This window comes from Argiope bruennichi, chromosome 1 (assembly GCF_947563725.1).
Source record: "Argiope bruennichi chromosome 1, qqArgBrue1.1, whole genome shotgun sequence".
Classification (NCBI taxonomy): Eukaryota; Metazoa; Arthropoda; class Arachnida; order Araneae; family Araneidae; genus Argiope; species Argiope bruennichi.
Window position 1 is genome coordinate 54,017,682 of NC_079151.1, and position 12,508 is coordinate 54,030,189.

Below are 12,508 nucleotides of genomic sequence, written 5' to 3' on the forward strand. Positions count from 1 at the left end.
TAATAATTTTTATAAAACGAGACTAAACTTTATTAACAATGTTTGTTTAAACGTGTTTTGTATTTAATAGCCAAAAGATTCTTCTCAAAAATTAACACAATTTTTTTATTATTATTTTTTTTTATTTTAAACAATGATTCTTTGCAGATTGTATTTTAAAATAGTTGAAATGTTTTTCTAATGTTCCATTTCCTTTGTTTTAGGCACCAAAGAAATAATGGGTGAGAATGGAAGACCTGAGTACATGCTTGTTCTATCATTTGCTCCAGCTGGATGTTTGCAGGATTATTTGCGTGATAACACAGTGGACTGGAGTTCTCTTTGCAAAATTATCTTGTCTGTGTCACGTGGCTTAGCATATTTGCATTCTGAGTTCAAGAAAGGAGGTAAATTTTACTTATTTTACTTAACAGTTATCTTTTTGTCTTAAACATAATTTAAAAGAATTGTACTTAAATTATGCATTAAAATAATTTTGAATTAATGTGTTATAAGGGCATTAAGATATTATATAATTATTTTTAAATCTTAATGGAATTGGTGGAAATAGTCAAATCTGTTAGAGAAAATCTACTCCTCCTCCCTTTTTTTTTCTGTCTGTTTGTTCAGTAATAAAATAAATGACGCATCTTATACATTTATTTTTATACATGGCATTTTTCGTTGACTTTAAATGTAATCTTTTTCAAATGTCACATAAAAAAAAAAAAAAAAATCATATGCTAAAATTGGGCTTTTAAATTTATATTCGAATTGTAATTCTATACAATTCTAACCTTCACTTAATTCTTTTCATTGTAAGCAAACCTGCCATTTGGGAAAATAATGAGTTTTGCCAAGAATTATTTGTTGCATTTGTAATGCATCAGAGGATGACTGGATATTAATATCACTGTAACTACTCAATTTCACTCGTTATAAAATCATCCTAATAATAGAATATTTTTGAGGTATTAAAAGTTGTATATTAAAACTTTTCATTTTTAAAAAAATCCTTTATTTTATTTTACATCAAATTATTATTCAGATATTGAACAATTTATTTATAATATGCATTTATTTTCTAGATAAATGCAAACCTTGCATTGTTCATCGGGACGTGTCATCTCGCAATGTTCTTATGAAAGATGATGGGCAATGTATGTTGTGTGACTTTGGATTTGCAATTCAGATATCAGGTTCCACATATGTTTTAAATGGTGAAGAAGTAAAAGCAGAAGAAACATCATTAGCTGAGGTATATTACAGTTTAGTTAATCAGAATGTTACAAAATTATATAGTTTCTTTCTCGATTTTTTTTCAAGAAGTTTTTGTGTTGTATATTGCAATAATGTTTGTTTAAATCCTAATTTTTAAAAAAAGTGACATAAATAGACTAATTTTCATTAATTTTGACCAGAATATTGGAATATAATATCTAAAATCTTTATTGAGTAGTTCCATAAAAAATAAGTTTTTAGTGCTTCTTATAGTTAAAAGCAGCAAACTTCATAATGGCACAAAAAAAAAAAAAAAAAAAAAAAGCAGAATTTAAAAAAAAAAATTTATTTGAACTAAAGTTAGGAGAATTATATCTTACTCTTTAATGGAAATGATTTAAAATATTACATATAAATGGATCAGAATTAAACTATCATGTGTAGCTGAAAAGTAATATATTACATTTCCTTCCTTTGCGACCTTGCTAATTGTCTGTGAAGAATTCAAGCTCAATAAAAAGTTAATTGAGTTTTTTTAAGCATGAACTAATTTTTTTAAAATAAATGTGTACCTATTTTTTAAAATTTTATTTTTATTATGATAAATGAACACTAAAATTTTGTTCCCTATATCTTATGCCATTATTTTTTTTAAATATGACACTATTCTTTAATTTATATTTTTTTCTTTTGTATAAATTTAGGTTGGAACATTAAGATACATGGCTCCAGAGATACTAGAAGGTGCTGTAAATCTTCGAGATTGTGAATCTTCATTAAAGCAAACTGATGTCTATGCATTAGGTTTGATAATGTGGGAAGTTTCTAGTCGTTGTGCTGATTTATACCAAGGTAAAAAATATTTATGTCGTAATTATTTTGTATAGTTAGATATTATTTACAATACCAGTACATTGTATGTTAGTTAGTATCCCAGTAATAAAGCCAGTTATTTATGTTCATGAAAAGGGTAACTAATATTTATTCATGTATATATATATATATAATGCCTTTTTTTGTAAAGTCTGTTGGAATAAAAAAAATTTAAAATTTCATTCAAGACATATTTATTGAATGAAACATTTGTATCTTTTATACATATGGCATATTTATTCTTTTTTATGGTTTGATGTTCAGAGTTAAATGCTACAATAAAATTTGTTCTTTTTTTTTAAGTATTTAATTTTTTTTTTATTATGTCATTTGTTAATATTAGCAGCAGTTTTATAAAAATTTGTTTTCAAAAGCCACTAATCATTAGATACAGGTTACAAAGTTACACTGTATCAAACTTATTAGCTCTAAGCAACTCATAACATGCAGACAAAAAATTGACCTCATTGCTTGTGGAACTCAGAATTTATACCTTTACAGAATAATAATGCAGAAAGTTCTAGAAGCTTCTAGAACATTAACAAATGAATATCAAGAAATTGAACTTTTAATGTAATACAACTTGGCTGGTATTAGAAAACCCGGCCTTGTTTTTTGCAAGAGCATGCTTTTCCTCTGAGCCACACTGACTACGTAGAGATCTCCCTTTTGTGACATTACTTTTAAAAATAGTTTCTTCTTGTTAAAAATAATATTATTGTTATTGTAAAATCTCGATATTAAAATAGTGTAGTTTGATAATTTTTAACTTCAACCATCAAGGCTGATTGTCAGAATTTTCAAGCATTTATAAAGAAATAACATTATATTAAAAGATGCTCATTATATGCAGGGCTTATTCCAAACTACTCTGGAACCTGCAAAAATTATTTCTTTCCTCCTACCCTTATATATTCATGCATATGCATAACCCCCAACAGTATATTGGCATTTTTTTCTGATTTCTATAATTTTTATTTAAAATGCAGTAGAAGATTTTTTTTAAATGATCATATGAGATTAAAAGTAATAAATGGGGCATTGTTGTTGCATATCCATTAAGCTTCCCTAGAGAAAGAAGTGTTATAAATTGAAAGTAAGAAATCGGTGGAATTCATGACTTGTCATATTTAATTTTATGACTGTCCAAAGCAAGTAAAATATGATTTGATTCCTATCCCAATGGACTTAATTCCCCAGAAATGATGATGGAACTGTCTCGTCATTTGCTGAAACACAATGTAACAAGGATAACTTTCTGTCTGCCACTTTATTCTGGTGTTTTCGGATAGGTTTCATTCATTTTCCCTTCTATTCTGTTACAACTGTTAGTCATATGATGTACAAATTATGTTTAGGAGATAGTGCATCTATATGCTTCTTGTCCTTTTCTGTGGTACAGAGTGCACATCCTTGAATTGGTCCTGTATCATAATATCTGATTTATGATTTCAGTGACTATCCTTTTTTTCCATTGATCTTAAAATCTTTAACTCATTCATGGCAGGCGTGTCATATATGCATCACCTATGAACATTTCCCACATCCGGGCATACCATGCATTTTTGGAAATTGGAACTCGTGTGACGGTGATGCATATGTGCATTTTAAACTGGGGCAATTTTTAATGGCTACTAGTTGGCTCCCTGTGTCCATTACTTTCAAAATAAGTATCGTTTTAGTATACTGACCTGCAGTTTGCTCATATTTGATCTCACTTTGGTATTTCACTCATCAACTGTTGCAGGGTAGGGGGTAAGGGGTAATGTAAATAAACAAGGCTGTGTTGTGGTACTTTCCACTTGATAGAATAATTCACGTTTCTGATCTCCCTCCAAATTCTTTTCTCTTTTATTATTACTATGTAACTGTAGTATTTTCAGGTTTCACCTTCAGTTCTGTTGTATTTTGCGTAGCTGCTGGATACATTCTTTTCTTTTTATTGGAGAAAGCCTTGGTTGTTATTATGGCAAGAAAATGCTATTTGTCAAGAGGAAGAAAGTGCTTGTATAATAAATGAACTAATAATCTGAAAAGGTAGCAAAAAGGGCGACGTTTTTGTGATTCCCCCTCCCCTCCAAAGTTAGACTTAATGACGCAAAACCCCCGTCCTGTGGGATGATTCCTTTCACATATGCTCCGTCCCATGCATGCATCTAGAATAGAACCCTTCCATCCCGAAAGGGTTAAGAATCTTCTAATTGTAATGTGTTTATCTGTTGTCATTAATAATGTTGGGAAGTTATTGTACAACTTCAAACTCTAAAATTAAATCTTAGCATATCAACAATACTTAGAAATTATCTTCATTAGTAAGATATCATTATTTTTACTGTTATAAATTTATTTATATGAAGATGTTAAGTTCATTTTTTTGTATCTTTGGTGTTGTTGGAATACAATAGATCAACTATGGTTATTTTTTATTATTAAAGATCTAACAATGTTGTATTCAATGCAGGTTTGGATGTTCCACCCTATAGACAACCATATGAAGCTGAGATTGGCATTGAACCTACCATGGAACAAATGCAAACACTTGTTGTCAAACACAAATCTCGACCTCTTTTCCCAGATATTTGGAAAACTTCTAATCCAGTAAGTATGCAATTCATTTATTGTCCTCCAGTCAATTATGATGATCAACTGGTTTTCCAGAAATTTTGATTATGTTTAGTTCGAATAAATTTCATATACATTATTCCATGTTTGACGATTTCCTCAACAAAGTAATTTTAAGCATCAAATGGTAATAGACACTAAAGCCCTATTATTTTGATAGCATTATCTATTATGTTTATTGTGTGCATGAACGTTCTTAATAGGTTTGAATCCAGTAACATCACAATATTATTAAAAATCAAAACTGTTAAGGTCCTCTATCTTCTAATTGAGCCTTATCTTTTGCAACATATTTGTTATATAAACTGGCAAATAATAAACAGTCTTGTTTTTAATAAAAGAAAAAATTCAGACAGTTAAATGCTTACAGAAATAATAAGAATGGTTTAACTTCATAACTAAAATAGAAAGTATTATTTTGCATGATACAAAAAGAATTATCATAAAAGGAAAAAAAGAAATCCACACCACTAAATTGTTATCACTTCATGATATTGTTAAATAAATAAATATTTTCAAAAGGTTTTGCCAATATTTTGCTTTATTTTTTTTATTAATTGAAATTCAGATTAAAATTCCTGTAAAATCCCTCCAATCTGCACATCCCCATTCCCTAAAGAATGTTTGTGTCTAATTTCATAACTCTAGATTTAAAAACTGTTGAGTGCCACTTACATGTATACTCATTATCCTTTATTAATTGTTGAGATACATTTATTTATATATATATTTATGTTAGATTTAGTAAATTTCTGATATCATATTCCTTTCAATTCATAAAGTTTGTAGTGGGATTGATTTTTTGAATATTGTGCAGATACTTGGAGGCAAATGCCATTTATCATTTGATACCAAAGGGAAAGATGGCTGCTGATCTTTTAAAAAAAGAGAGAGAGTTTAAAGATTAATCATATAATGTTGAATCACGGTTTGTGTGTGTGTGTGTGTATTTTTAGCTTATTATTGCTCTGTTATCTTGAGAGACTTTTATAATGAGCATCTGTCATTTGGTTATTTGATTATTACTGATATTGCACTTAAAATATCAATGTTTAAAAACTTAAAATAGATTAATTTAATAGCCTTGCATTATCTTATACAAGCATAAGATTTTTAATTTCAAAAAAACAATGTTTGTTTGTTTTTTACCCCTTGTCAAATATTTTCTATTACCTCGTTTTCAGTATTATCTTAAATTTTTAAGAAATGTGTTCTGTCATCATCAGCTGTATTATTGTAAAAAATTCATTTATTCCCTATTTGTAAAACAATCTATATGCTGTGAACAAAGAATTTGAATAAATTGTTAAATGAATGCATACTTTTATAGGCTGTTCGATCTTTAAAAGAAACGATTGAGGATTGTTGGGATCAAGATGCTGAGGCTCGACTCACTACTCTATGTGTGGAAGAACGAATCTTAGAATTACCAGTTCTGTGGGAAAGAGATAAAGGTATTCTAAATGGAATTAACTTTTATCATAACTCACAAAGGTGCCCTCCAAAGGTTAATTCAGTTTTTCTAATACCTTAAATGTTTTTATTTTTGCTAGTATTTTTATAGACTCATCTTTCATTTCTAAAATAAAAGAAAATCCTTAAATTTTTTTTGTGGAAATGCTTCTGTGGTTCTTTTAACTTCAAAACAAGTAATTAAAATATGCAATGAATATTTGTAATGTTGGTAATATGTATACGAAAATGATTAGTAATCAATATATGTGTACGATATCATATATTATTTAACAATTTTAACCTACTACTTAAATTTCCATTTGTAATCTCATTCTTACTCTTATAGTTAAACCAATTTATTTTGTAATTTTTATAGAAATTTTCTGATTTGAATTGTATCAAATAAAATTTTCCCCTGTTTTCTTGACTTTTTTAATGATACTGTAAAAGATTTCATGTGTTTTGATTTGTTATCAATTGTTTACTATTGTTTAACTGCCTTTCAAATTTTTAAAGAAAAACATACTAGTTTTGAAACATTATGAATGTTTATGAATTGTATTCTTTTCCCTTGCAGCTGGACTCAATGTTTCTACTGGTATAAGTCCAGTCTCTAATTTGTGCAAGTCCAATTACCACAACAAATCGAGCATTGATAGCGATTTTGGTTCTGACAACTTGGATGATCGTCTGATTACTCCGAGAGACAGAGTTAATAGTCTTTCTGAATGCACTACTGAAACTTTACTTTCTCCTTCTGATGCTGTCAGCCAAACTAATGATAAAAACAAGTTACTGAGTAATGAATCAGCTAATTTAAAAGTGACTTATCCTTTGCAGCCTCATCAGGGTCGTAATCCGTGCCTTGCTCGGAATCTGATGCAGGATCTACCTCGAGAAACTCCAGTCATTGGCAATGGCCTAATTGATTATTCTTCCAAATATTCTTGTAATAAGAAGATTTCCTTTTCTGATGGCGATGCTAACATTTTCAGCATGCCTCCTGGTTTGGAGAGCAATCTTATTGCGAATGAATTCACTAACCATTCCAACAGGGTATGCAACCCTATTCCATTTGTCCAGAATCCTATGAACTTCACTAGTACCATTCCTAAGCAAACCAATTTGGTAGGCAACAAGCAAACTCAAGAATTGTTGCTGAAAAATGAAAAACGGTGGAATCCTTTGAACATTTTTGACAAGAAATCTGCAAAGAGCAGTATCAGGGCCAGCTTGAGAATGCTTCTTGATCGCAAGACTTCTATCAGCAATGGTAATATACCTGAGGAACAACAACCCCTGAAAACTTCAGGTATCACTTCGCCCATTTCACCTAGTGAGTCTGGTGACAAACAAGGACAGATTAACCCCAATGCTTTCTGGGCATCACCTGAGATAAAGGAAGGAGAGCATGATAGTTATGGCACTCTGTGTACCAGCAATTTATCTGCTAGTGATGGAAATACTGTTATGAAGTCATATGACCATCATTTACTTAAAGGTCATGCCTTTCCTGTAAATGAGGAAAGATCGTTACCAGCTTTTATGCCGAATCAGGACAATACACTTGGAGAAAAAACAAAACGTCCCACAACACTCCCAGTGCGCTCCCATAATGATAAACAAGATATTGACCCAGACATACTTGATATGTCTGATTGTGATATTACAAATGAATTTGTCAATGATTCAGCACCTGTGCCAGATAATAATGAAACCAAGCCTGCCTTGGTGCGTCGCAAGGGTAGCGGTGGTAAGAAAAAGGGTGTGAAGCGTGTAAAGACTCCTTTTGAGATCAAATGTAGATTTTCTTTGTATGATGACAGAATCATGTCATCTCAGGAACTCCCATCAACTTGTGTATCAAAAGATTCGCAAGCACAGCTCGACAAAGCTAAATTTTCTGCTTCCGTTCCTCTGAACATGAACACACTATGTTTGTCTCCTGCTACTACTACTGAGCATACTGTCATACAGATAGAACCTCAAGCTAAAGAGAAGCAGAGAGTGAATGGGTTGGTTTTGCCAGTAAACCATGCTGGTCATCAAAATGTAGTGTCTCTGTGTGACATTTAATATGCAAGTGATACTCTTTAAAGTTTCTTTTACTAGTTCCATCATTTTTTTTAATTATTGCCTGTATATGTTAGTTACTTGTTTCATGATCTCCTTCTCATGTGGGGAATCAATATCTTCAGCTTGCCACCTAGCATGGAGAATATTTTGATCTTCAGCTTATCCACTTACCATTCCAATATGGTGGACACTGTACACTTTTGTATATTTTCAAAAAAGGCATTCATGGTAATCTACAATTGTTATCAATTTACCTATAATCCTTCACTATAATACAGATTCCTTCCTCCATTATTTCATAACCATATAAGTCTGTTCCTCCTCCATATAAATTAATCACACATTTACTGCATTTTTTTTTAATTCTAATTATTTGTTAGCAAATTATTTCAATAATTTTTATTCTCATCATTAAACATTATCTCAATATCAGGTACTTCACAGACATTCCTGGGACTTGCAAGACCTGTACAGTATCATTATAAATTCTCCATTCAGAAGTTCCTGTTTCATTCTGGGAACAATGCTTTTATTTGGCCATTTGAAACTGAATAGTTTTTGTTTCATGTCTAGAATTCTTCCCTGAAGTGTAGATAAAATTTTCTGTTTTTTTATTTTATTTTGGTTACTTTTAAATGCTTGGTTTATAGTGTTGCTTAATACTCTTAGGATAGATTGTCAGTGGTGTAGCCAAAATGCAACATTGTTAACTTTTGCTTTCATGCAGTCGTATCTTTCAAATGATCAGTCATCAATGTATGTGCGTCGAATATATTGGTTTTTAGACCGAAAACTTTTTATAGTAATTCATCTCCATTAAATATCATTGCAAACTTACAAAAGAAATAAGTCATAAAAAATTCTAAAATTTGCATGATTTTATTAATTTTGTTATTGTATATTTGGCCTGTTGTCAGCTGTGAAGTGGTAATTGTTCTATTAGAATTGAACTTTTAAAATATTTAAAAATTAATTATTTCTTGTCCCTTTTCTAGTTTCTCATGTACAAAATTCATATTGTATATAAGTAATTAAGCATGTTAATAATAAATATCTAAATTTTTAAACATTATCAATTAATTTTGATTATTTAACAAATTAATGTTATGTATAAACTTAAAAATACCGTATTAGTAAAAAAAAATTATAGTCAATCTAATCTATATTGTCTGTCTATATAAATTTAATTTTTATTATTAAGATCATAATATTGTATCATCTATAAACAGGAATTATTGAAGTTTAATTTTCATTCTTATAATATTAAATTTATAAAATTCATCATTTGATTTAAACATCTGTATTGCATTGGCTATGCTGCTGAAAATTCTTTTAGTTCAATCATACTATTGTGCACCTCTAACAGTATAAATAGGATTTTACCCTCTCAAAATGTTTAAAAATGAAGTATTGACTAAGACAGTTAATACTTGGTATGGTGCTATACTTTCCACAATTGGAGAAAATTTAGTATAGTTTTAGGCTTGTATTGCGTAGTTTTGGGATTTTTTTTTCAAACATTTTTCATAAAAATTATATGTGCCAAGATTGTAATAACTCATCAATGAAAATTTCAGTAATCTTCAACTGGAATTTAGAATTATTCATTGCTTTTTACTTGTAAGAAAAGCTGTTTGTGATTGTAGTAATTGGCTCGGATTTTTGGTGCTACAAAACATTTTGTGTAATTTCTGGAGTTTCGATAGTCTGAATATAATCAGATCTTTGCTACTATTTGAAAAGTAGTAGCAGTGTAAGTCTTAATATGATTCAGTGTATATCAACTAAAAAAAATGTACCATCTCTTTTGAAGATCATCTTAATTTTAGATTGTATCATTACCTAAAATTTCTTGAATTATGAGATTTTTCAACTGTTTAATACTAGATTTTTGCCTGTATGGAAATGTGCTCCTTGCAACAATATAATTTAGAGATTTTGATCACTCCCTCAAGTCATCAATAAACTGAAAAGATGCTATTAATTTTGTTTGTTATTTTTATGGAGTAATTAACTACACTTTTTTTTTTTTTTTTTGTCATTAAAAATATATGGAAGAATGACGTTTTTATAAATATCTATGTGTTATTGAGATTTTACTTTATGAATAACTTTCAAAAATGTAAAAATTGTATAAATTTTTTTTTTTTTTATTGTATAGAGTGATGTAGATGTTTTTATTTTACATTTTGAAGCTTGTTCTATTTAGTTTAATCATCATTTCACATTACTGTATGAAATTAGTTATCTATACATGCATGTAAATAAAATTATATATTGTAGTTTATCTAAAATATGTTTTTTTTTCTGAATTTTTAATTATTCAAGTTTATAATCTAAAATGTTGATGGCCATGTCTTGTGTTAGCTGTGGTTTAATGATAATTACTAAAAATCAAATGAAATTTTATAACTTGGACTTTTTATAATTTCTGAACAAAAAATTTTCTAGCATTTTTCATGTTAGAAGATGTAAGATTTTAGCTTGATGTTGTAAAATTTACCTCACTGAGAGTGAGATAAACTATTTTTGTTATGGTTTTTCTATTTATATGGAAAGAAATTAGCGATACTGGCAAAATAAGACTCTCGCTGATTGTTTCTTCCTTCTCTTTTAACCTTAATGTTTTTCACAACTTGCATCTAGATGTTCAAAGAATGTTCAGTGTTTGTATAGTTCATATGTAGTTTCATAGTGTTGTGATAAAATTCTTAATTGTACAAAAATGCTGCATTTTTTCCCTCCATGTTTGGTCACAGCTGAATTTTTAATTTTAAAAAATCCATTTCCTTATCTTACTTTTTTAAAGAGAAATCTTTATATGAAATCATCACATGTGAATATTGCATAAAACTTTTATATTTGTAGTTGCAATAAAGATGAATAGTTTAATCTAAGTAAATTACATTTGAGAATAAAAAAAAAAATATTTACTGAGAAATTCTGAGTTTTTGAAAAGCACAAGGACCTTTTTTTCCCAATAGAGAAAATAATATTGCTTTAAATGTTTTCAAATTAATGAAGAAATTCTCTTTTGTTAACATTTTTGCAATGTAATTTGTTTTAAAGATCATAATTGTATTTTACATTTAAATTGACAACCTTTTTTTATTTTTATATATATTTAAAAGATATATTTAATTATTGATGTGTATACTCTAATCTTCAAAAGTGCTATTTTCATTCATTTTATATGGTATAAGCAGTAAAAATTTTAAAATAAAATTTCATGTATAAACTCCCTGTAATCTAATGTGAAACATAAAATATGTACTTGTCAGATTTGTCTTGAATTAGAAAAAGAATAGAAAATTTTTTCTAAATAATAGTTATGTAATCCATACAGACATGACAGATTTATCTGGATTTCAGCATCTTTGAAATTGAAATTTATCACTCTTGAGATTAATTTTCTTTTATGTAATAATTCTAAAATGTTTTTAATACCTCATACACTTGTTGCCTACATTTATTCATTTTATTGTTTTAACAACCATACTTATTTTATTTATTCCAAGTCATGTCTGTCTATATTTATCAATTTTTTTTTTTTGATTTAAAGCTTAAAAAAGAATGCATGAAGAACAAATTTGGGATAAGTAATCATAATAAGTAAAATTTGTCGTGATTCTTGCATGTAATCTACTTAAATCCCATTGAAGTCAATTTAGCTGTGACTAAATTTATTTTTGTAGTTTCTTGTTTTCTCTTACACAACCATACTGTTATAGTGATATTGTTCTTTTTTTTTTTTTTTTTTTTTAAAGTTATCATAGATAGTTAATCTCTTGAAACGGTTTCATTGTCTTTTTACTCGTGTATTATTCATCTGAATGTTTTTCTCATTCTTATCTTGCAACCAATCTATAATAAAACGCACAATATAAATCAGTATGATGTTTTCATGTTAGTTACTTGCCCGATTTCACCAGCTTGAGATATTTATAGTAGTACAAATGAATGCTCATCTGGATATTTTCATTTATTATGTAAAAAGTTACAATAATCTGTAGTGTTTGTGAAAGTAGCCCATTGCTTGTTATTTTCTTTTCTTTTCACTGTATACAGTCATTTGAACAAAATGTTACCATTACAGCTAAACCATGTACTTGTTCACTAGAATAAACTCAATCTTAATTTGATTTTTTTTTTCATTCTTATATTCATTTTGATTAGTTGTAAATTAGAAATATCATTACTTTTTAAAACTTGGCTTTAAAAAAAAAAATTGTAAACCCCAGCATCTTTCTTCTGGATTTGACAAGACATTCAACTTCATGCA

At 28.6% G+C, this 12,508-nt stretch overlaps 1 protein-coding gene across 1 annotated transcript in view; it reads left to right on the plus strand.

Moving 5' to 3' along the window:
- Positions 1–12,368, plus strand: part of LOC129963781 (serine/threonine-protein kinase dst1-like) — a 123,142-nt gene extending 110,774 nt beyond the window's left edge. Inside the window, exons 5-10 of the mRNA XM_056078339.1 lie at positions 204–386; positions 1,068–1,237; positions 1,905–2,052; positions 4,535–4,671; positions 6,026–6,149; positions 6,728–12,368. Coding sequence (XP_055934314.1) covers positions 204–386; positions 1,068–1,237; positions 1,905–2,052; positions 4,535–4,671; positions 6,026–6,149; positions 6,728–8,226 — 2,261 coding nt within the window. The 3' untranslated portion in view covers positions 8,227–12,368. The remainder of the gene's footprint in view (positions 1–203; positions 387–1,067; positions 1,238–1,904; positions 2,053–4,534; positions 4,672–6,025; positions 6,150–6,727) is intronic.
- Positions 12,369–12,508: the final 140 nt, after the last annotated feature.